Here is a 24,093-nt window from a genome sequence, read left to right as displayed (position 1 = left end):
GCATATGTGGCCAGGGGGGGTGGGTGGGGAGACCCTTGCTTTGGCGTTGGGAATATTGCTATTATGTAGCTTAGCTGCGTTGCTCATATAGTTGCTAGATTGGTAGCCTAGGTGTATCAATATGGAGGCAAAATATGCCTGAAATTACACTATGCATTCAGTGTACAAAATGAGTGCAGGGTAATAATGCTGATTAAGCTTTTATCCTATCACAATACCCCAGGTGTGGTGGACAAAGCAGTCAGTCCACCCATAATTACAATCTACTGCTCAACCTCGACAGTGAAGTCAGCGCTCAGTCCCTTGCCAACCTGGACAACCACGGCACCCGAATCAGCCTTGACGGCAGACTTGCTCTTGACGCCGTTAACCTTGCAATCCTTGCCCTTGCCACCGCCTCCACCGAGTTTCAGTCCAAGGAAGGTAACCTGTCTAATCTGCACCTTGGAATCATACCCGTAGCTTCCCTTAACCTTAAGCGTCTTCCCATCATACACGAACTTCAAGCTGGTCGTGCCCTTCTGGACAAGGCTAATACCGTCATCGAGGTACAGCTCGCCCTCAGCCTTTCCGTTGGCGCCAATAGCGACGATGAGCTCGAAATCGTTCTTGCGGAGCGCAGTGGTGGTCATGGCGCCCTCGATGCGCTGGGCGATGATGGCGCCGCCGCGGTAATGGAGGGGGATATCGGAGGTGCTCAGGTTCTTGAGGGGGACGGGCTTGCCCTGGCCCTGGATCTTGGCGTGGGTGTAGAAGTCGTAGAAGATGTCCTTGGGGAGGTAGGCGGAGACGGAGGTGGAGTCCTCCTCGATGACGGGGCTGACGAGGATGCCGGAGCCGAAGAAGTACTGCGTCTCGATGCCGAAGGTGTTGGCGTCGTTGGGATAGAGGTAGAAGAGCGGGCTGACGAGCGGGGTGCCGTCAAGAGTCTGGCGGTGGAGAGCGGTGTAGATGTAATCGAGCAGGCGGTAACGGATGTCGATTGCCTTGCGGGCAGCCTCGGCGACACTGTCCCAGCGGTAGAACTCCTGCGAGATCTGGGGGATGTAGCCGTTGTGGTTGCGGTAGAAGGGGGCGAAGGCGCCGAGCATGGCCCAGCGGGCGCAGAGGTGCTCGGTGGTGTTGTCGGCGAAACCGCAGACGTCGGAGCCGACCATTGGTACTTGGTAGACGGAGGCAAAGGCGAGCATACCGCTGATGGTGATGCGGTATCCGAGCCAAGAGCTGACGTTGTCACCAAGCCACTTGCCGACCTTGGTTCCGGCACCGGCGAAGGTGCTGCGGGTAATGATCAGAGGGCGCTCGGTGGGGCGGCGGAACTGCATGGCCTCGCGGGAGGCGACGGACATCACTGGGTTGGTTAGCTAATGTTCAGGTTTATGAGCTGGGGGGACATACTTGAGCCGTAGAGATTGTGAGTGTCGTATATGGCAAGGCCGTTGTGGTGGATGACATCGGTGTTGACGGTGTGGTTGGAGATACCACCGCCTGCCGCATTATCCTCGATAGTGAATGCCGCTGCGTTGTGGATGGCATACTTGGGGTACAGTAGGTCTCTGCCTGGCAGGCCAAGTTGCTGTCCAGCTGCCTGGCGCTCGACCTTGGATGATGACACAACTGGGGCCTCGATTGCGCGTCTCTCCTTGGATGCTGTGCATGGTGTTCCCTCGGGTTGGAAATCACAGGGGAAACCTGGAAGCGCTCTGAGTGGCAGGCGCACTGCTGGTGGCTCAGGAGGGAATCCAACGGCGGCAGCAAATGGCTAAAAGCAATATTAGCAGATGCAACTTTTTGGTGGGAATAGGATACATACGTCGTCACAAGGGAAGTTGCAAGGGAAGTTAGAGGGCTCGTTCATATCAATCCACAGACCGTCAATGTTGACTCCGTCGACGGCAAAGAATGAAGCAAACTCGTTGTTCCACCAGTCCTGGACACCGGTATGGAACCAATCGGGGAAGACCGAAACACCAGGCCATACAACGCCCAACCAGTCGGATCCATTGTTGCGCTTAAGGAAGATATCATCTGCAACGCCGCTGTGGTATGGCGGGTAATCTTGGTAGGCGACAGCCGGGTCCACCATGACAATCTGCTTCTGGTCGCGGGCATGTAGATAATCGTTAATCGCCTGCATCTTCTTCAGAGGGAATCGCTCGGGGTCAAGCGAGAAGACCTAAAATGTCAGTCGTGATATGGAGGTGGGGACACTTAGACTCACCCTTCTTCTGTCCATGTAGTCGATATCGGTCCACATTGTCTCCAAAGGAATCGCAGCCACGGAGTAGTTGTGAATCACTTCAGCAACCTCAAAGGCATCCTCGTATCCGTATCGGCAATTGTGGTACCCGAGTCCCCAGTACGGCATCATGGCAGGCAAGCCCACGACTTCAGCATACTGCTGCGCAACAGCCACTGGTGTCGGTCCAGCGACGAAGTAGAAGTCCAAGACACCACCGAGAGTGTTGTACTCCAAGTACTGGTTCTTGCCCTTGTCGTTGTTGATCTTGATATCCATGCCATTGGAGTTGAGGAAGAAGACACCATGGCTGCCCGTGGTCCTGTGCTCGTAGTAGACGGGGTGGTTTCCGTACAAGTTATGGCCGGCTGGGATTCCGTATGCATCTTGCGACCAGAGAGTGCGGACGTAGTCGGTGGTGTTGAGGCGGAACGAGTCAGAGTGCTCTCCCAGGCCGTACAGGTTGGGGTTGTTTGGGAGCTTGGTCCTGAGGCGGAGGTACTGGGACTCGAAGATGATGCTTGCGGCAGAAGAATCGAAGAGGACTTCCCCAGTCTCCGGGCGAATGATGGAGAAGGAGAACGGGTTTGACTTGTACTTGAACTGGATGTTGGATTTGGCCGACTTGATACCGTCTTTCGCCTTGGGGCGCGGGAGAACGCTCTCTGGGACCTGGTAGACGCTGTTGGCAGCATCTGCAATCTTGACGTGGATGCGGTCATCTTTTTATTTACGCGTTAGGGGCCAATTGGGTTGTACGAGGGTGTCATGAAACTTACCAGTCTGGTACTCGACCTCCAAGGTCAGGCTCTTTAGATCATCACCGTAGACATTGCAAGCATTTCCAGCGAGCGTCAGGTCGGCAGTCAGACTCGATTTGCCAAGCTTGACGTTTGAGGCCTTGTAACCTGGACAATTTGCCAAAGGATCGCCATTGGAGGCAGTGCGGTATTCAATTGAAGTGGTGGCAGAGACAGCCGCGGCGGCTGCCAACACCCAGGAAAGTGCGACCTTCATTGTGATAGGGATGGTGGTGAGGGTGAGGTGAGGTGAAGATCACGAATCATCCAGGTCATACCTCGACTTTAATACTCCATCTAGTCAATCCGCCCAGGACTGACTGACTGGACGGAGTGGAGTAACCTTGCACGGTAGGATATACTGGACAGCTCAATGGACAGCACTAAACCCCAGTACTACAGTACTCGAGTCAAGCCACAGGGAACATGAGCAGCCAATGGAGCTCTCGGCACTGAGAGAATCAAGCTGGAAACATGCAGATTATACGAAGCATAAGCCCTATGAGCCTCCAATGCACACCGGAACGCGTCAGAGCACGGCGGCCCTTCTGGCTCCCAGCCGGCCTTGGGATATCTTCGGGCCTTTTACACTTTTACACTTTTACTAGAGCACTCTACGTACTTTTAGTAGAGTTGGCGTGTATACACTCGGATGCGGGGATTGAGGGGATTGAGGGGTAAGACACATAATATGTGACTGGCCAACCTAGCCTCAGTTTAGCCCGCTGTCGGCGATATCTCCAATTCACATGTCTCAGCGACGCTTGCATTCTTGCAGCTTGACAGCTGCAAGAACAATCCATTTATTTATGAGAACACAACAGGTAAAGCACATTTGTTTCTATTGGTTCATATTACTTTACTAACGGAGATTAGTCGTCGTCCAGGGCCCATATCTTGTGCGCAACGTAGCCATTGAAAAGAAGACAATTGAAATTTCTGGAGACTGGTCTGAGAAACTGATCTCGAACTGTTTGGCCCGAAAGCAGTCAACTCAATCACATCCAATGGAAAGAAGATCCGGACCAGAAAAACGTTATATGGAAGTCTCATCGGATCTCTAAAGGCTTCGACTCATTCCGTGGACTCGGTCAAATCTAGTCTCCCTGCACTTACATGCTTGCGCCCCTTGCTTGAACTTTATATTGGAGCAGTCGTCTTTCTTCAGAACAAGGAATCCTTATACAGTCCAAGAGGAACTCTCCACTTTCGCCAGCCGGCAACCAGAGGAAAACGATTGGCTTGCCGTGATTGATGCCGTCAATACCTCTGCCGTGGAATAGGTGAGCTTCTCTCGCCCGACGCTGAAAATTAGTGACAATAATCTTCGATTCACGGCAATATCGCCGCCATTCTGCGGGATATTCAGTCTACCTGCGGATGTAGACACATCCAGCTTGAAAGGGCTTCGATCAGTCGATAGTGACAATGCATGAGCCGTATAGAAAGCAGCATTAGTGTCGGAGTTGCGAAGCTCTGTTGTCATGATGGCTAGGTTCGAGGCATATGTCGTGCCATTGTTGACGCGGTCGACCTTCGTAAGGTCTCTGGCGACACGAAGGAATTGTGCGAATAGCTTCGTCTCGGAATACTTGTCGCTAACGAATCTAGTCTCGCCTATCAAGCATGTCAGTGGCAGGCTCGCTCATTATTCTCGATGTATAAACTTACTAATTGGTGCGCTGTAGTCATAGCTGGTCCCAACTCCTGGGAAGGGGATTCCGGCTATTTCGAGTCAGTATTAAGTTCTACTCAACTGGGAGGCGGATGACATACCCCTATTTACGAGTTAGTAGTTGTTGTCAAAGGTTTCAAAGAGAATTCTTACCAACTAGTTCCTCCAAACGCCATGTACACATTCGCAGCTGCAATATTCTGGGCGACGTTATGTCTATAGAATACATTAACCCAATCGGGGCCAGTGTTATTCACACTTAACGAGGTTAGCCACTACTAATAACATAAACTAGAGACAGAATTAATTCTTACCAGCCTCCCTTAGGGCCTCCCCGGGGCAAGTAGCTCCCGCCTTGAAACTCGGCCAAGAAAGATGGCTGCGTTAAAGCTACATCTTGGAAGGACGTGTAGTATTCAAATGTGGTGAAGTCGGGCACATTGCCATTGGTCCCAGTGCACTCCGATAGATCACAGCTCTAGCTGACGGGTAGTGATCCGCGGAATAAATAGCCACATTCCCACCCTCGTTGCTATAATCCTTGGACTATGACTTGCTGTTCATATTCGGGTTGTTGTGGATGAGCGGGACATCGATTCCGTTTTTCTTGCAGATGCCTCCATGAGTTCCATATAGTCGATATATGGAACTCATGGAGGCATCTGCACACGATCGAGCCATTGGTTTCCGAACTCATTTTTGATTTGGTAGATGAAAACATTACCGCCGTTGGTGACCTGGTGCTTGGCAATTATCTGTGACATCCTGTTCATGTATGGCGTCCAAGCATCGGTGTGCCGGGTGTCATTGTTGCGTAGCCTACCGTATGCCCCAGTCGTAACCCATCCTGGAAATCTGCTAGCAGTAGCTTTAGCGTTGACGTATGGGCCAGGGCGGAAGAGGACGTATAGACCAACCTCCTTTGCAATCTCGAAGAGGCGTTCAAAGTTACGTCCTTTGCATTGTGGTATCCTGATAATAGTTAGGGTCTAAGTGCCCCTAATGGTGTTGAAGCTGTTCCTGTTAGAGTCTGGTCATTAATATGATAAATGTGGCATAACTTACCCAGCTGCCTTTACTTTTTGAAGAATGTCAATCCACATCTCGGGAACCGGAGCTCTCCAGTAGTGCATCTATATCATAACAATCAGATCACTCCAATAGTAGACGGTAAGATCCATACCTCTCTAGACCAAATGAATAGCCGCTCTTGATTTTGAAGCTGTAATGGTCCCTTTGGAGCCGTTAGCCCCCCCAATTCAACAAGCAATATTCAGGGGTTATTTCACCATTCGACGACTTATTAAGGCCATCATCATGCAACGGCCATTGTTCACCCGAAACTACATTCACGCCAAGCTCTGAACGAGCAGACACGACAGGAAGCTGATCAACCTCGTGGCGACGCGTTAAAAATATGGGATAGCAAAAGGTAAACAGCATGATGGCAGCTTGATCCTATCTTATACAAAATAAATATTAATTGACATTAGCAGTGGTGGATAAATAGCTACCCCATCTGCAAGCATTTTTGAGATGATCCATATAACAGATTAGTTAATTTAAAACCGTTGTAGTTCACTATCAAGGTTCGACCAGCCAGAGCTGCCAAAGCCAAAAAATGCAGTGGCGAACTAGGGAGTGGAATAGTGCGGGGTACCTTACCGGCGCGCCACGTATTCGTGGAGGGGTCCGAGGACGGTCTGGGTGGGGATCACCAGCCATTTTGGCCGGTCATCCCACGGTCAGTTGGCCCGTGCACCGGTCCGAAGACCGTCCAAAATCCGGGATCAGGCTTCAACCCTTACGGTTGAAGCTGTAGAACAGTAGATATAAAATCAACAGTAGTATGACAGTGAAATAAGCCCACTGGTTTTAACCCTAGGACCGTTGTTGTGATATTGCCGTCGCCGGCCAAACTATCGTCATGAATCCATGACGGCGACGGCTAATACTGACCGAAAGCACTCGCTCCTTGGTCCTGACACTGTCGGTGTGGAGTGAGGACGGTATTATCACCATCCCCAGGGCGAGACCAAGGGCAGGCGTTTCTGGTTTCCTCGAATGGAACCATTGCGGCCATGGATGAGGCTATGAGCGGTCCTGGGACCAAGAGTTGGAGCGGCGGCAAGGAAGCCGCAAGAGTTGAAAGGTACGCCGGCCAAGCAAGAAAGGCAAAGAGGAACTGAAGAATGGCAGACGAAACGGCGAAGAAAATGACAGAGGCAAATGGTGGTGGAAATGACAGAGAAAACGGCGAAGGAATTGATGATAGCAGCGGTGATGGAAACGGCGAAGGACACGGCGAAGGAAACGGCGAAGGAAACGGCGAAGGAATCGATGATGGAAGCGGTGATGGAAGCGGTGATGGAAACGGCAAAGGCAACGTCAAAGACGGCAAAGGAAACGGCAAAGGAAACGGCAAAGGAAACGGCAAAGGAAACGGCAAAGGAAACGGCAAAGGACACGGCAAAGGAAAACGGTGAAGAAGACCGGGAGAGGAAAGCGAGCGAGGAAATTGAGAAATGAGGCCAAGTTTCCAAGGGCAGATAGCCTAATAGACACACAGCTATCTGTCATTTGGATCTGTAGAGCTCTTGGGGCCCGGGAAGCCTTCCTTCAGCGGCAGGATAGATCAGCGATGGCGTGGGCTGGAGCACTAAGAGTATGATCATTTTGATCACGGCAGCGACGCAAGCTGCGGAGGAACACAGAAGAGAGGCGGCAGGCACAGGAAAGCAGGTGTCAAATAAGGCATGGGAATCAAGCTTCATTGCGTATTATTTCTATCATATAGCCAGTATTCATGCCAGATCTAGCTTCAAACAGCGCCATCGTGATCTGTAGCCACGCCCAGCAATTTTTCTCGGGAGTGTAGGCTAATAGCCTTTCGATCAGGGTCAGATTTCCAGTCTATCATCAATTTCGTCCGGGCACAAGCGTTGATATAAAGTTCCTTGGCGTAGTACTGGGCGAGGTCGCTGCTTTTTTCTCAAGGTCGATATAATGGTGTATGAATCGAAATGCCTCAAAAAAATTTGCAGTCGTATACCGAGTACTAAACATATCTCCAAGGCCATCTAAGGTCGTGCAGTAACTGTTACGATGGTCACGGAGGTCAAGAAGCCAGTCCGGAGAATAATAAGCTAGATTGAATCTAAAGAGAGAAGAAGAAGAAGAAGGAAGGAAGGTGAGGCTATTCCTTGTAATATACAGTTTTCCGCTTAGCAGTTGTAGCCTTGGTGGCTAAGGCTGCACCTGTAACAACCGTAACAACCGTAACAACTGTAACAACCATAACAAGCTGTAAGCTATAATCGTAACAGTAACGAATACCAGATCCATCTGTTGCATTCATTGCAGTCTTGACGTGAAGCTGTAAAGATGTTAGAAATTGCATTTGAGATGGGAGATGTATTACTTACTATGAGATCCTTGATGAGTGAATACCGGTAACGTTTGATCTTTTCCATAAGGACAACACAGACATTCCCATATACTGTTGACTCGATTGGATACTCTGGGAGCACCTTTTTTAGGACATCTTCTTTTATATCAAGAAGGTCGTGCCTCATATGCAGGAGAAGAAGGAAGCGCGCTTCCCGATCAATTTGTTCAGATATCTCAGTCCACTTGTCGTCTGCTTCGCGGGCTGAGATCCTATTCCCATACTGCCATCTCAGCAGCAACTGGGCGGTTGTTATAGCCAGGGTACATTGTGCCAGGGTTCTTGCCAGCATCGTCAGTGTAGCTCTGGCGGCGTTTCTTCGATGGGGCAGTATTTGCTTCGGCGGCCTCTCTCAGCATTGGTGGTTGTCACTGGCATGATAAAAAGAGTGTCGTTGACTTCATCTCCAACGAGGCGGCTGCTGGTAGGAGGAGTGTCTTCCTGATGGTGGCGACCTTGTTCTTCATGCACCGGTGTCTCTTCGCGATCAGGGCTTGAGGGCAGTTCATCGTTGGTGAACACGTGTTGGTGGGATATTTCCTTCTCAATGGGATGCTGTATAGATGGTTATCATCTGAGAGGATCAAAAGATAGAAAATAGCTTGCCTTTGTTTTGTCCTTTGGCTTTTTGCTACGGTGGCCGCCTGGTTGATAGCCCATAATCACAAAGACAGAAAGGGAAAGGTGGTTAAGATAAACACGCAACTAACTATACATGCGCACGAATCCGTCTCATTAAAGCCTAGCCACTTCCAACACTTGGGAAAAAGGGAGGTTGGACCGATGAATCTTGGACCAATAGAAAAACACAGAGATGAAACTTTTCCTGCTGCTAGAGGCATTAGATCTGAATATAACAATAAAAATAAACTTACTCTTTTGAGGTTTCCAATGACTAGAGCGTGGACTGGAGTATGGCAAAGATGCTGAGGTGATGAGGTTGGTGGTGAATTGAAGCTATTCGGAGAAGCATAGTCACGTGACATATTAGCAGCTTGTGTTGACATTACCACTTCACCACCAACCTCATCACCAACCATACATAAGCCAACAACAGGAAGCAAGGTAAGTTGAAGGAAGGATAAAGAGCATGAATTATACTGATTGTTTTATAGATAGCATCACCTTAGCACAAGATACTGCGCAAAGCCAGGCACCGTTCTCACTTCACCAAGACTGCCTGAGTATGAATTTGGATTGGTAACAACACCAAGGAAAGCACCGCCCATATTCTCTTTGCATCATCTTGCACTCGCCCTTGCAACCCTCATGCCCTCCTCTTCTGCTCCTCAAGAGGGCCTGCCAAAGCAGTCCTCTAACACAACAGAAACCGCGCATGGTAATGCTGCCTGCTTTCAGGTTCTTTGAGAAGATCATTAAAGTGGAAATCCTCTCCAGCATTGCCTCGCCCAACCAAGTCTTCTCCGGATTCGCTAAGCATCACCAAATCCTCCCTGGCTTTGCCTAGCTCTAGCAAATATTCTCCAGCTCTGCCCACCCAAGCAAATTCTCTCCGGCTTTGCCCAGCCCCAGGAAATTTCCCCCAGCTTCGCCCAGCCCCAGGAAATTCTCTCCGGCCTCGCCTAGCCCAAGCAAATTTTCTCCGGCTTCGCCCAGCCCTAGGAAATTTCCCCCAGCTTCGCCCAGCTCTGGCAAATTTTCTCCAGCTTCGCCTAGCATCACCAAACCCTCCCCAGCTTCGCCTAACCCCAGCAAATATTCTCCAGCTTCCCCCCGCCCTTCATCCACTGCCAGTTGTGATAGCTCTGACACATACTCCTTGCTGGAGCCCTCAAGACAGTGAGGAAAGTCAACAGCTCCTTACTTTGTCTTACTGTCCCACCCCCCTGACAATTCCAGCGAAATCCCCACCCCAATTCCAGCTGATTCTCCTCAGCCTGGCATCTTCCAGTGACAGCGCCATGACAACACAGTGGTATACTTAGCTGTTTTGAATCGATCTATCCTAATTCCCTTGAGGTTCCCAGTTAATTCTGGCACTCTCCCCACATTGAAGAAATCTGCCGTCTCTTCGACGTTGCATATCACTGTTGGTGCGGCCCCTCACACTTGTGGGTTGTTGAACTTCAGCCAAAAACCAGAAGTTCAGGTGCCTCAAGTACTCCCAACCATAGGTAGCCCATAGCTGCACCGTTTTTCGAGATGCCAGCCCGTTTTCTGAGAAGTCGAGTGCGGAGGAGGGCAGAATTACTCGCGCCTCTATTTCCCCACTGGAGGACATCAGTGGCAGATAGGTTGAGGCAGCAGGCATCAAATACACAGGCAAATAGAGATGATGAAATAGAAGATGATCAATTTGATGATACTACATTTGACTATGGTGATAGTGATGTGTAACGCTGACTTCTAAATGATAGAAGACACAGAGGTTTCTTGCGTAAGGTTGACTTGACAGAGGAGGCAGGGGATTAGACACAAAGGCTTTCCAAGTAACACGTTACAGTATTGTAAAGAATACTATATTGAGTTGAGCACGAAGCTCCTATCTAAGGAAATACTATCTACTTATATAGTGGCGTCGTGCCTCATGGGTAATCTGGATAGTTGGCGGATAGCTAGATATTCAGGATAGTTCGTGGATAGCTCAACTATCCAATATCCACTAGTTTCTGCAACTATCCATTAGCCCCATCACATGGCAGCCTACCCCGCTTCCCACTGTGACTCACACGTCACGTTACTAGGCCCTGGCCCTGTAACCATGACATCATGTTACTATAGCCGTAACATGATGATGATAATGATGATGATAGGAGCAGCGTGCATGGGCTGGAAAATATTCAAGGACTCACTGAAAAAACAGTTGAAGAGGCTATCCCAATGGGTGAAGATGCCAGCATGCAAGGACACAGGGCACCCAGCTCACAGTAATAGCATATGAGAGTGCGGGTCAGAGGCTAAACGGATGCTATCCTATAGGTCTACTACGAAGGATACAAAAATGATGAAGGGGGAACCCCGTGAGTCTCAAGTACCCGAAAACCATCCGACTTGGTTCCGACTCGGTTAGTGTTGAACACATAATTGGAGTTTGACGACTTGATTGAGTAACTACGGGCGGGCGGAGCCCTTATATACATCCAGTATACAATCTACGCTGTGCAGCGTACTATCAGGAACATCCCATGTTCCAACAGTTAGTGTTGGGAGTAATTCTACGGTCCGGGGATGTAGGGCCAGGACTGTATGTAGATCTCCGGCGACCGTAATTAATCCCGGGTGCAACGGAACAGAACGCTCACAGTAAATATGGTAATTTAGAGTAAAAATGAAACAATTGAATTCATATACTATCCTACGGGCCTACGTATTCTATATGTAGGGAATGGGGAAAAACCCCGTACGGCTGGGTGGTAATCACCTGAGCGGTGGAGGATTTCGGTGGCTGCAGCAGATCAGCACGGCCACCCAGTATGGGAGCTGGACGGTCGCCCTGGGAAATACGGGTGTCTCAGGGCCTAATTTCCACCGAATCCCCACGCCCATGTCCTCCTTTCCCCTCCAACAGTTAGCCCACCCAAATGATCACACGTGACCCCACAGCTACCCAGAGTCTACTCCTTAGAATGAGAGACGAGAAGGCATCCTTACACAGCACATATCCTGGCCCTAATGACAAGGAAGATGATACCGATTCTGCTGATCTTGAGTTCCCTTCTGAGGAGTTCCTCGATGGCACAATGCCTCCTCCCGTTGAAACCTCCATCGAAGACACAGTTCTCCTTAGAGAGGAAATGAATCCGAACCCGTTGAACACAATCGCTTATCAAAACCGATGACCAACTTCGAGCAATTTTTGGCCTCGTACGCTGAAACGTTTAACATATCCCGGAAGGCCTTTGCTGTGTTACGTGAAGGCCTTGGCCTTATAAACTCCCTCGACGAGTTAACAGACCTGCCGCGAGGTATTGGCACGCTCAAGAGACGAATGGTTGCCCAGCTGCCATTGATACCACTCCGCCACAAGATTATTCAATTGAATCAAAACAAATTGCCTACGATGGTACCGGCGGAGAAGGCTAAAGCAGGTCACCAGAGGCAGGCTGATGCCCACTGGTTTGAGCTCTCGTCTTTGATAGCGAGAATCCTGTCGTCCAAGGACATCTGGGGGGGAATGTGGCACGGTCTTGGGTGGTTTGTTAATACTCCTACCGAGCTATGGCATTCTGATTCTTGGCTTTGTTCCGCTCGCACATCATCTGGAGAACATGCCTGCTATTCTAATGGGACTCCAATTGTCTGGTCAGACTTCGTTGAGTATCGGTCAAGGGGGGCAGGAGATGGTGTTTACGTTGGGCGAGTTTATTCAGTCGGACGAGACCACCAATCTCACACCATCGAAAAGAACGCTGTAGCCATCAAGATCCAAAGGGCATGTTTTAGGGGGAACTTGCCGGATGATATCCAGGATAAAGGGGCGGCTTTGGATCCCCTAATATTAGAGCTTGAGATGCTGCTGGCCGAGGACAACTTTGAGTTTGTCCTCGAGGATGATATCCTCAATCGCATTGACATGACGATTACATATAATTTCGAGAGTGGGATTCCAGGGTCCCAGAATGCTGCCTTCGATCCCAAGTCCCAGATTCGACAAATCTTCAACGAAAAGAGAGGCGATATCAGGCCAGCCATCCAATCTCATCCGCATATTGCGGAACTTGAGATCCGGGCACATGGCCGACAGTGGCTCACTGAACTGCTGCAACGGGGCTTTATCTCTGCCCCGTTGATTATGTTCATAGATGTCTTTGGTCTGTATCGTAATATGTACAGGAGCCTGACGGGGGTATACTTCTCTCTTGCGGGCCAAACTCTCCGAGCACGAATGCACCGTGCAAATGTGTTCGTTCTCACACTAGGACCACACGGAGCAAGCTCCGACGAGGTGCTCTCATTCATCGTTGACTTGCCCAAGCTTGATAGGGGCATGGTCCTGACTATCAATGCTAGGAGAAGGCTGTATTGGCCTTCCCACTCTTCATCGCTGGGGATATGCCCCAGCAGAACCACAATTCTGGAGTCAAGAACCAGAATGCCGGCAAGGGATGTAGAAACTGTCTAGCAAATGCAGACGAGCGCGGTGATCTTGACTTTGACACCGTTCAACTAGGCCGCTATCATTGGCCCCTTATTCGCACGCTGAATAAGTCCATACCCGTCCTTCAGCTTCTCGGAATCTTCGGAAATTTTGATGCGTTGAACGTGGCGCTGGGTGAGGAGTATCTGAGAACGGCGGTGTCGGGGCTGTTGGTTTGCTTTATCATCCCGCTGTTCTGGCAACCCATCCAAACCAATCGACAGTCCCCAGATGATAAGTCGCACCTTTACAACCTCAGTCTTGACTCGCAGTACCTCATCTATCTCGCTAAATTGAGCGGCAGACTCGACGCCGCTAAAAATCTCGAGCGCAGTGGTAAACAGAAGTGAGACGCCGCCGGCTGGGACGACGGTACTGGGGATGTCCATTTCGCGCGTTAGTTGGCGATAATTTGGGGTTTTGGGGTTCGTAACAGCATGGTGATATGTACATTTTCAAGGCAGCTAGATATAAGGATATTTAGACTTGTGTTCTGTAAGGCGTTTTCGTTGTGAGTTGTTGTAAGTAAGCATGTTGTTGCGACTGAGTGGCAGCTAGGCACAGCCCCTGCCAAGACGGGGCAATAGGTGAGAGATGATTGACCCTCGCCCACGAATACCAGGTTGAGTAGCAGTGGACAACCCACGAACAGAAATGGAGGCAGATGAACTCAAATTTCTAAGGTAGTGGCTTGCGACTCTAAAAGACCTCCAACAAAGTCAGGCAAGAGCTCCCTATTCCAAGTAGCAGGACATCCGCCACCCGTGTACAATCGTTTCCAATATTAAATCCAAGGTATCCAACATTGCCGCATCCCATCGCAAGCAAGCAAGCATCAAATTATGCATTCCCAAAAAGGTATACCCTAACGCCATGAATCGTCGCCCAGCGCAGCCAGCACATTATTCTCTCCCACCGCCAAACTTGAGTCTTCGTCGAGTGATGGCTCAGTCATACGTGATGCGGCCCTTGCTACCGAAGGCCAAGCTCCATTTCTTCATGCCCCAGCGGCGCACATAGAGGACGTGCGGGATGACCGTGTACTGGTGCATCCTGCGCGTGTGATTGTAGTGGAAACCCATGTTGAGATATTGTTAGGATGATTGGTTGATGGAGGGTTGTATCTAAAGACTAATGTCAGTTCTGTTCCTAGTCACGATAGAGGTGCAAGTAACTCACGGTTCTGTTTATCTTTGAGGAATCGTAAATCTGATTTAACAAAGAGGTGTTGTCGAAGGGGGATTTTTTGTCTATTTATTTGTCTCAAAATCAACGTATGCCAAGTATTTGGGACAGGAGTGGCGTTGGTATGTGGCTGGACAGAGCTCTAAGCCACGATTCGCGGAAGTCGTCTCTTCTGACTCGCTGGTTAGATATTCCGTTATAGGGGCGAGTCATTCCTTGGTGAAGACAACCATGGAGATGCACGTCTCAACCGTTTTAATATTTACGCCTCTGTTAACATTATCATAAATCTATTTTTTCTGTGTTTACATGTATGTCAAGCGTGCTTGCGAAGGACAGCAAATCCAGGTTTGATGTGGCGATCTAGTGGGCCAGGCCGAGGAATGTTTTTCGGGTTCCTGGTTGCCATGTGCCATTGGTGAAAAATATAGAAGGCTCAGAATACCACACACCTGGACCACGTTGTGCTCAAAGTTCGACAAAGATATCATAAACTTTTCATATCAAAATATCAACATAAATCCCGTCAACTGCGCACGAAATACCTCATGCCCAGATCAAGCAATTGACCCCCAGCCCCTGCCCACTCGCCATCTTCACTGCGCAGGCAAAGCAAGTACCACCCCCCTTTCTCACAACCGCATGGCTCTGTGGGCGGTGATGCTATATCTGCCACTGCATATGAAAATCTTGGACAAAAGAGAAACGTATCCGGGGTTTCCTGATTTAGATAGCGTTTATCTGTAGTTAGCGTTTTATTAAACATAATGAGCAGCGCTGTACATTCAATATGCGTGTCTTGCCCTTCTGCTCATCCCACCGGATAGTGTCGATGCCCTGGTCTCTGCTGGGATGCCTGCTAATATTCTCACATGTGCAAAAAATTGCCAGAGTCGGACTCTTATAATCTTCAAAAATGAGATTAGATACTCTATTCACATGACTTTTTCTTCGATTTGTATGGATCACGTGGTCTTCCCCCAATCCGTCCTCCTCGAATCACTTCAGTCGGACTTGCATCGGACTTGCGTCCGGAAAACCGGGACTCATGCAGACTCACGATCCCGAGTCCATAATAGCTATTCCTGCGATGCTCTGATATCTCAATTGACCTGTACCTGTATGTTTATGTTGGCATTTGTCGGCCCAGTTGTAGCCAGATATACGTATCCTCGTAGTTCTCCCGAGGCCGCTTCCTCCACGTTGGATGCCCTAAGTACCCAATTTAGCTATGCGGAAGAGAAGGACCATTATCTCGGCAGTAACAGCGATCCTTTCGTGCGCCCATCACCCAATTGAGGTTAATAAAAGATTATTTATATGGCAATGTCCGATTGTTCCGTATTTACAATGGTCGAGGGAAATTGTAGGTATGATGATGACGGATTGGTTTTTCGGCATCTACCCGGCAGAACGGAGCAGCTGTCAAGAATTCAAATTGTAGAAGGAAGATCACGTATAATATTATAGAAGTGAGCGTAATGCTTCCTTAATTCTACGTACTGTACATGGAGAAGAGAATTTTACTACACAACCTATCCTATTAGGATCCGATCCGATGGCATTTCTCCTCTCCTCTCCATTCCATCACCCTCCGCGTCTATCTCCACAAAACCCCCCACAATCCACCATGTAATTGTAATAAAGCTGTTTACATTGCGAAGAGGATCAAGAAGGAAACCATCAGGGCGAACAGTCCGGTGGCCTCAGCGAAGGCGAAACCGAGAATGGCGTAGGAGAAAAGCTGACCACGGAGAGCTGGGTTCCTCGCGACACCGGAGATCAGGGCACCGAACACCGTTCCGATACCAGTTCCGGCACCGATGAGACCGGCAGCAGCAGCTCCAGCTCCGATGAACTTTCCGGCGCTAAGGACGGCAGCTCCGATGGTGATGGTCTCGGTGACGATACCGCGCGATTGGCCGCGGGTGACGTTGGAGGCGGTGTTGCGGAGCATGGCGCGGCTCATGAGGAGACCGTTGTTGCGGGCAGCAGGCTGGAAGCGGGAGACGGAGGTGGCTGGGCCTGTTGATGTCGAGAGTTAGCTATCAATGGTTGTTGTGTTGCCGAGGGATTGAATTGAGGTCTTTTTTTAGGTGTGCTAGAGTTGTCTTTTTTTTTACGTACCATTTGTGAAAGCTCGGCGAGCGATTGAGCTAGCTTGCCCGCCATTGAGGCGTGCGGAGCGGGTGGCGAGCTGGGCAATAGAGTTCATGATGACTGCTGATGGGATTTGATGGAGAGTGGAGTGTTGGATGTTGAGGATGGAGGAGATGGTAAGGTTTGTTGTTGTTGAAAGGAGAGGAAGGAGGTGGAAAACGGGTTCGTTCGGATAAAATTGCTCTCGTTAAAACAGCTCCACTTATTTATGGCTCCACTTAAAATTGCTGCACGTGCAAACACGCCAAGACTTTTTGGGAGAGTGTTTGTTATGTTTATGAGTGATTTTGAGATTGGAGCTTGGATTTTAATAGTACTGAAGAATAACGTCACCAATTGCAAATATTCTGTGGTATATATACTCTACATGTGGTCTAGAAAAGGGGGTTTTGGTGGTGATGCTTTCAACAAAAAGGCCCTACGCTCTTGGGGGGTTGCCATAGTACCCTGAACTCCCGGACTTTACCTACCGTCGGTCCGGTCTGATATCGTACGACCGACGAAGTTGCCGTGGCTTTGGCCGCCATGGAAAATAATATTTTCAAGGCCAATGGCACTTTATACAGCTTGATATACCGGCATCATGCAATATATGTACGGCAGTAGCACTAGATTTTGACTGAGGGGCATATTGTCGGTGATCAAGGGGGTTGTTCTCCTGTTTGAGGCATTTTCGTGAACGGAGACTTTAGTTATAGATTTTGCTCATTTATTATTTATTCCCCTTAACGTTAACTTATACAAAATATTAAATATCCACCAGATAAAAAAATTCTTCAAGCAAGAGTCTTGGACAATTTTTAATATTGTTTAATTGTAGTAATGGCCGAGGATTTAATGTCCATTTCATGCTCCATAATATACGTACAAGTGCTTTAATCCGTTGTGCACAAGAATCCGAGGAAAATATCGTTTGCATATTCCGGCAACTCATATCCCCAAATACATCTACAGGTGCCTCAACCCATTGTGCACCAGAATCCGAGACAATACCATCTGCCTCATAGCCCAGCATTCCATACTTTACAAGTGCTTCCATCCATTCTGCACCAAAACCTGCATCTCGTTTATCAAGCAGTGCGACCACGCTACCGGGATTTCCCCGTGCGCCTCGTCCCGTGTCTCGTGTCCCCATAACTTCATCCTCTTGCCCACCTTATATTCTTGTATGTACCGCGGTATAATCCCCACCAATCGAGCAAATCTATTCATCCATATTCCCACAAACTTCTCCTTCTTTGTTGGCCAAAGCCCTGTTTCCGCGCGTACGATCTTGTCGGATTCGGGATTGTATGAGACCCTCACGTTCGGATTGAGCCAGACGCCATGTAGCGGAGTGAGCCGGTTATCCGCGTGTATGAGGCAACATTCGGATCCTTCCAGGTGGCGAAGGGCGAGGCTATCTGGTATGCCCCGGAAACTCAATGCTTTGTTGCCGTAAAATGGTTCTACCTGGAAGACTACGATGCCATTCCAGCACGATTTCACAGGTACTGGAGTATTCGTGATCATGGCCTTGCGTGATGCCGAATCGAGAAAGAAGGGCCAGGTCTGGGTAGCTGCCTCTCCTCCGGAGACGTCGCGAAGGGCGAAGGTGTCATAGAATTGGGGTGGTTTGGAGAAGTCTATCGAGCAAGCTGCTGCGTAGTCGCCGTCTCGGGTCGCAATCAAAGTCGTAACGTCTTCGGTCTATTCATCCCAGGCCTTAGCACTTTATACGGAGGAAGTTGACATCAAAGTGTAAGAGGGGATAAATACCGTGAAGACTACATCATTCAACCATATAACCTTGTCAAACACTCTGGGCTCTCGCCCACCTTTCCCCCCAGCAAGATCTTGCAGCTTTGCCATCACATTATTCCGTATCTCAGCCAAGTATGGTATCCGCCGCAACTCCTTCTTCCCTCTGCTCGTCTGTATCCACCCTGCTTCGTTGGGCCCCGGTGTACGCTCAATCTCATCCTTGTGCGTAATGTCCTTCAACTCGATGTTCCTCTCCACGCCCAGTTTCTCTAGCTCCGCGTCCAGATCTCTCAGGGCGCCCTTCGTATTATCCCAACTACCACTCTCCGCAACAGATATATAAACATTCTCCGCACCGAAATGCTTCACCAGATCCAACACCGCGGAGCTCCAGTGCGATCGTATGATGCGCTCGTTATTCCAATGCATACTCGCAATGAAAATGCGCTCCTTCTTCAACCCAGAGCCATCCATAGACGCTGTCGAGGGTGATACCCGCGAAAGTGGGTAGTTGACAACAACCAATCTCACGTAGTCCACGTACAGTGCCACAACAGCTATGATGATGGCCAGCCGCAGCCAGGTCCGGCGCAGGCGCGCACGTCGTCGAAAAGAGCCGAGATGCATGGGTCCTGCAGTCCCATTGTGGGGGAAGCCAGCTTCGATAATGTCGGTATTCGGTATCCGAGGCGGGTGTTGAAAAGTGTTTCCCCAGGTGTCTGCACGCGTCCGTCGAAAGGTCGAAATGCCGAATGTCAGACGGCTATTGTCGAATGAGTGGCCGCCTACTGTTGTAAGCGACTCCGCGTCTCGGCAGTACCCGCAATTAACGCTGGGGTAGCTGTAAGGTCCCTTGTTTGATGGACAAGCGCGCGGAAGTTGCGACAACCTCGAAGACAATGATACGATAATTAAACCTAAAACGATTTTGGAACACTTTCATTTGATTCACAGTGATTGTGAGCACTTCCAGAAGTGATCTGCGGGCTATTTCTGGCCTCTTGGTGTCTGTTACGCACGGGCCCGTCTTTGCCCATGCGTAACAGACACCAAGAGGCCGTTGCTACATGACTTGTCGCATTACATCAATTCTTTCATCTCATAAATAAGTTTAGGGCAAAAACTCCATATACCCAGTAAAACAATAAATAAAGAAAGCGGATGGCAAATTAAGATTTTGCATCGATTACCGGAAGTTAAATGGTCTTACCCAGAATGATCCCTACCCCATCCCACGTATCGACGAACTACTAGGACGGGTATGGGGAGTAAGGGGGGGGGAACCCTGTGTCAGAGGGGACTTGGGCCTGGCTCTTCGCGTGGGGTCGCTTCGACCCTTCGTCTCTCATGGTGGTAGCCGTCTGTTGCGACGCCGGTGAGACGTTTTGGAAGGGTGGCTCATGCAAGGGTTGCATGAGCCACCCTTCCCCAGGGTAATTAGTTTAGAGTCGTAGGTAGCAACGACTCTGTCTTTCCTGCTTTGTCGTCTCTTCTGTGATTGTAGCTGGGCTCTCCCCTCTCCCATGCCGTAACCCATCCGGGTAAGTCTCGCAGTGTGTAATGGTGGGTGCACCAGATGTGAGAATCTAGCCACCCAAGGAAGGGATGATTTTACTAAGACAACACACTGTCTTAGGAAACAGAGCCAAAGGGTTGTAGCTTAGACTATTCCACAACGCAGCAATCAGGTGTATGATGTAGTGAAGTGGTATAGACAAGTTGTAACAAATGTTGAGTCTGAGAACTCAGGGGTAAGTCAGAGGTTAGCACCTCACTGACTTTTCAGAAACAAAGAATAACAAGATTAATGCTTGGAATCTTGTAAAAGACGTGGAAGTATGTGATAGTCGATTTACTGTATTGCCTGCTTGCCCTTTCTTAAGGAAAGGGCAATCCTATTTATGCCAAAGGAGTGTAGTTCTCTCATTTTCCATGACTTTCCATGACTAACCAGGCTTGGTAAATGTATTAGAAATCAAGTGCGACCCACAACTAGCTTGCTAATCATGTAGTGAACGTAAGAGAATCCCATAGAACCATCTCTTGGGTTCCTAGCCTATAGGAAGTGAAAAGGAGGTCCAAGGTCAGAGTACCTATAGACAAATTATGTCATAACTTAACCAATCTTGTGGGTAACTAAGGAGCGATGATGTGTAATGAATCATAGAGGGTTGTAGAAGCTTCTAGAGCTATCGTTCATGTTCCTAGGCCTCTAGTTGATAGAGATATGTCATGTGTAGTACGAGCCCAGTAACTAAGGAGTGATGTCATGTAATGAATCATAGAGGGTTGTAGCAATCGTTGAGTAGTATTGCTCTTGTTGTTGGTGTGATAAGCCAAAATATATATAGTGACTTGTAGGTTTGAGGAGGAGATTTCTAAGTTTGCTCTTGAGTTTGATAGCAAACTGAGTGCAACGAATGTCAGTATGACACGGTGGTCCTGGTAGTTTTGGGTGTTCCACGTAAAACTCTCTGAGTTTATGGTGAGAGTTCATGAAGTTCGACGCTGGGTACCACTCCAGGTCCAGATCGTATCCTACCCAACTAACCCTGTATTGTAGTTGCTTCTGTCGGAGCCTCACAGCGAGGATCTTTTCACTTTCCATTCCTCTACTCCATCTATCACTTCGCTGCTAGGCTCAGGCGGATCCTGACCAGGTAGGGGGTTGTTCGGATCCTTCATGAGGACGTCTGGTGAGAACACATCATGTAGTTGCAATCGAAACGCGTGCCCAATCTGTTCCAACACCGTATATGGTCCAACCCATTGTTGGCCCAACTTGCAGCTAGGGCGAGAGTTCTTCAAATTTTGGTCAATAGGTACACTCTATCTCCTATGTCCCAGTCGATGGCCCTTCAGCGTCGATTCGCGTGCTTAGACATTTCCTCTTGTGCCTTTGCCATGTTTTCCTTTGCGTGGACCCATGCGGTATGCATTCAGTCTGCAACTGCCTTGGCTTCCTCTCGGTTTAGAGTCTCCCGGGGGTTGGTGCTTTTCAGAGTGTTCCAATCCCAACTCGTACGCAGATCGGTTCCGTACTTGAGTCAGTTGGGGGTCATATGGATGCGTGGGGGAGTGTCATTTACACGCGGTCCATTAGGGGATGAGTTTGCTCCAGTTATCCTGGTAATGAGATACGAAAGGCCTCAGTCTCTGATCGATGTATCTGTTCATGATTTCCGTCTGTCCATCAGTCTGCTTATGATAGGCAGTCGACAGCTTAACCTTAATGCCGATAATTTGACAGAACTCCTGCCAAAAGATGATACGAATTGGGGTCCGCGGTTGCTTACAATCGACTCCGGAGTGTGTCCAAATTGGTATATCCATTCGATGAATAATTGTGCTATTTGCCGGGCAGTTGTGGTTTTGTAGCAAGGTATGGTCACTGAGCTCTTTCCAAGTCAGTCCATAAACACTAAGATGCTGTCGTATCTGTGCTTGTCCCTTGGGAACTCCTTGAAGTCCATGGTGAGGTGTTGCATAGGGTATTCGGGTATGGGCGGCGGGTGTAGGAATCCTTGTTGCTTGGTGACATTGGTATGAGAAAGCTGACATGTCACACAATTCTTCACATAGCGCAAACAATCTGCTTCCATCCCGACCCAGTGGTACTTCAGGGCAATCAGTTGATAGGTTTTCCGGCTGCTAGGATGTGCCACCGACACCTGGTCGTGCGCTTCTCGGATTAGTTTCGTACATAGCTCAGTGTGACGGTTTACACATAGCCGGCCTTTGTATAGAAGAAGCCGGCCGTTCAACGCGAACCCGTCTGGTAGGGGGTGTTTCGCACGTGTTTCTGTAAACAACTCTCTGTTGTCCTCACATAAAGCCTCTATTAAATCGAAAGGCATCTGGGGCTTGGGGATGTCCATCGAATTAATGGATGCTATGTAGCTCTCAGCGAGTTCGGTGCTGATTTGGGGGTGCAGGCGGCTTGGACCTAACAATACCCTCGTCCTACTATCAAGCTTGACTTTCTGCTGCGTTACCAAGTCTTGGTCTCTTCGGCTCAGAATATCTGCCTTCTGGTTATTCTTGCCCGCGGTGTACGTAATGCAGAAGTTGAAGTCAGAGAGTAGTTCCATCCACGAAACTTGCTTCGCGGTGAGAACCTTGATACATATGAAATATTCTAGCAAATGGTGGTCAGTGTAGACGTCGACTCAGTGGCGCACTGAAGCCAACTCGGGCCTCCATTTTCTGAAGGCCTTTACTATTGTGAATAGTTCCTTGTCGTGGATCTCCCAGTTGATCTCGTGTCCGGATAGGACATGACTATAGAAGCTTACAGGGTACCACCGCTTGTCATGGTGTTCTTGGGAGAGGACACCAGCTACGACTCCATCGAAGGAATCTGTCTCCAGCTTCGTAGGCAATTCGGGGTTGAAGTGGTGAAGTGCCTGTACTGCTAGGAGTTGCCAGCGCAATTCCTCAAAAGCAGCCTCACATTCGTCTGTCCATCGGAACGGCTCTGAGGGAAAGAAAAGGCCAATTACATTCTGAAGCAAGCCTTCGATGACTGGTATACCCTGACGCTCAATCCTGAAGACGTCGCCACATTCAATATCCGGCTCAAAAATATCAATTCGCAGCTCACAGGAGCTGGCCTCGAAGTCCCAGCAGCCATGTCGATGCTGCATTACCTGAACGCTGTTCAGGCTGCGTTCCCAACCTGGGAAGACAAATAAAAATGAGGATATGAGCTGGGAAAGATGCCAACGATCAGTGACCTGGATACAGGGTCCTGGAGGAAAGCCGTTCGAAGAATGTCGCTGACGAAAGAGCTGTTGCTCTATATGGGAACGAACCACCAAAAAGGGGGGGCAAGAGCGGAGGCAGAGGCGGAAACTGAGGCAGCAACAGAGGAGGCAGAGGTGGAATAGGGGCTCAAATCTAGCCCAGAATTAAAGAGCTCTGTGCCTACTGCAAAAAACCAAATCACACTGAGGATAAATGCTGGAAGAAGAACCCAGTGCTCATGCCTGAGCACATCAAGAAACGGATCGCCGATCAGAGAAGAGAAGCCATCGCATTAGTGGCAGCTTTTGTGACAAGCAGAGCCATCAAACGACCTGAATGGATACTCGATTCTGGTGCAAGTCATCATATGATGCATGATCGCTCACTATTTGAGAGTTACACCATCAATGAGAGTCAGGAACTGACGATTGAAACCGCCGGAGGCATGACTCGAGCCACTGGAGTTGGAACTATCCGACTCCCTATTCTAGATGATACGGGCTGTAGGAAGGAGGCGCTCTTAGAACAGGTATATCACCTGCCAGAGCTGTCTGTAAACCCATTCTCAGCAACCAGAGTTCGAAAGAAGGGCTATTATATCGATGGCCTTTCGCAGACTCTCAAAAATGAGAGGAACGGCATAGTATTATGTACCTTTACAACGACCGATTCTCAAATGAGAATACGGACTGAAAAAACGACCCAACGAGCCTTCACTGCCAGCCTTAGAACTCCACAATCTATGGAGCTATGGCATCTGCAATTAGGACATCTTGGAGCCAAAAATATCATTCGCACAGCAGATGTGACGACAGGAATCGCTCTTCGAAACCCCCATGAGGATCATTCAGCGAGCTCCACAACTAAAGACCAGGAAAAGGGGCTTTGCTGCTCATGCGTCATGGCCAAATCGCTCCAGACCCAGTCCAAAAAGCCACAGGCTCGAGCAGAACATCCTTTCAATCGAATCCATATCGATGTGATTGGCCCAATCACTCC

General features: G+C 49.2%; 8 protein-coding genes across 8 annotated transcripts; 2 read left to right on the top strand and 6 right to left on the bottom strand.

Moving 5' to 3' along the window:
- Nucleotides 1-263: 263 nt before the first annotated feature.
- Nucleotides 264-3,256, bottom strand: VC83_08966 (uncharacterized protein; the record flags this gene model as incomplete). The annotated part of the gene is made up of 5 exons (XM_024472506.1): nt 264-1,351; nt 1,399-1,762; nt 1,814-2,176; nt 2,222-2,961; nt 3,019-3,256. The coding sequence occupies 5 exons, from the start codon at nt 3,254-3,256 to the stop codon at nt 264-266; spliced, it is 2,793 nt and encodes a 930-aa protein (XP_024320016.1).
- A 963-nt stretch (nt 3,257-4,219) lies between these two features.
- On the bottom strand, nt 4,220-5,817 carry VC83_08965 (uncharacterized protein; the record flags this gene model as incomplete). The annotated part of the gene is made up of 5 exons (XM_024472505.1): nt 4,220-4,656; nt 4,711-4,764; nt 4,872-4,972; nt 5,408-5,686; nt 5,780-5,817. 5 exons carry the CDS (start codon nt 5,815-5,817, stop codon nt 4,220-4,222), a joined length of 909 nt encoding a protein of 302 aa, XP_024320018.1.
- A 728-nt stretch (nt 5,818-6,545) lies between these two features.
- On the top strand, nt 6,546-7,476 carry VC83_08964 (uncharacterized protein). Its single transcript, XM_024472504.1, has 2 exons — nt 6,546-6,866; nt 6,914-7,476. Exon 2 carries the CDS (start codon nt 6,944-6,946, stop codon nt 7,241-7,243), a length of 300 nt encoding a protein of 99 aa, XP_024320010.1. The 5' UTR covers nt 6,546-6,866; nt 6,914-6,943; the 3' UTR covers nt 7,244-7,476.
- A 434-nt stretch (nt 7,477-7,910) lies between these two features.
- On the bottom strand, nt 7,911-8,521 carry VC83_08963 (uncharacterized protein; the record flags this gene model as incomplete). Its single annotated transcript, XM_024472503.1, has 3 exons — nt 7,911-8,090; nt 8,140-8,374; nt 8,430-8,521. 3 exons carry the CDS (start codon nt 8,519-8,521, stop codon nt 7,911-7,913), a joined length of 507 nt encoding a protein of 168 aa, XP_024320013.1.
- A 1,111-nt stretch (nt 8,522-9,632) lies between these two features.
- On the bottom strand, nt 9,633-10,086 carry VC83_08962 (uncharacterized protein; the record flags this gene model as incomplete). Its single annotated transcript, XM_024472502.1, has 2 exons — nt 9,633-9,945; nt 9,998-10,086. 2 exons carry the CDS (start codon nt 10,084-10,086, stop codon nt 9,633-9,635), a joined length of 402 nt encoding a protein of 133 aa, XP_024320012.1.
- Nucleotides 10,087-11,958: 1,872 nt separating this feature from the next.
- Nucleotides 11,959-13,610, top strand: VC83_08961 (uncharacterized protein; the record flags this gene model as incomplete). The annotated part of the gene is made up of 2 exons (XM_024472501.1): nt 11,959-13,068; nt 13,134-13,610. The coding sequence occupies 2 exons, from the start codon at nt 11,959-11,961 to the stop codon at nt 13,608-13,610; spliced, it is 1,587 nt and encodes a 528-aa protein (XP_024320015.1).
- Nucleotides 13,611-15,864: 2,254 nt separating this feature from the next.
- ATP9 (ATPase complex subunit 9) lies at nt 15,865-16,829 on the bottom strand. Its single transcript, XM_024472500.1, has 2 exons — nt 16,573-16,829; nt 15,865-16,470 (listed from the first exon to the last, which is right to left on the bottom strand). The coding sequence occupies exons 1-2, from the start codon at nt 16,658-16,660 to the stop codon at nt 16,097-16,099; spliced, it is 462 nt and encodes a 153-aa protein (XP_024320014.1). The 5' UTR covers nt 16,661-16,829; the 3' UTR covers nt 15,865-16,096.
- A 561-nt stretch (nt 16,830-17,390) lies between these two features.
- Nucleotides 17,391-19,098, bottom strand: VC83_08959 (uncharacterized protein). Its single transcript, XM_024472499.1, has 2 exons — nt 18,364-19,098; nt 17,391-18,294 (listed from the first exon to the last, which is right to left on the bottom strand). Exons 1-2 carry the CDS (start codon nt 18,973-18,975, stop codon nt 17,629-17,631), a joined length of 1,278 nt encoding a protein of 425 aa, XP_024320043.1. The 5' UTR covers nt 18,976-19,098; the 3' UTR covers nt 17,391-17,628.
- Between the last annotated feature and the right edge of the window lie 4,995 nt (nt 19,099-24,093).

Source organism: Pseudogymnoascus destructans (genome assembly GCF_001641265.1).
Source record: "Pseudogymnoascus destructans isolate 20631-21 unplaced genomic scaffold scaffold_31, whole genome shotgun sequence".
Taxonomy (NCBI): Eukaryota; Fungi; Ascomycota; class Leotiomycetes; order Thelebolales; family Thelebolaceae; genus Pseudogymnoascus; species Pseudogymnoascus destructans.
The sequence above is the reverse complement of the archived record's forward strand: the minus strand, read 5'-3'. Positions and strand labels throughout refer to the sequence as shown.

Excerpts from the sequence above, each read along its gene's own strand:
- VC83_08964 (XM_024472504.1), top strand. The coding sequence starts at position 6,944 with ATGGTGGTGGAAATGACAGAGAAAACGGCGAAGGAATTGATGATAGCA.
- ATP9 (XM_024472500.1), bottom strand. The coding sequence starts at position 16,660 with ATGAACTCTATTGCCCAGCTCGCCACCCGCTCCGCACGCCTCAATGGC. Across the intron at positions 16,471-16,572 it reads TCGCCGAGCTTTCACAAATG|GCCCAGCCACCTCCGTCTCC; the intron begins GTACGTAAAAAA and ends CGACATCAACAG.
- VC83_08959 (XM_024472499.1), bottom strand. The coding sequence starts at position 18,975 with ATGCATCTCGGCTCTTTTCGACGACGTGCGCGCCTGCGCCGGACCTGG. Across the intron at positions 18,295-18,363 it reads TGAATGATGTAGTCTTCACG|ACCGAAGACGTTACGACTTT; the intron begins GTATTTATCCCC and ends TGGGATGAATAG.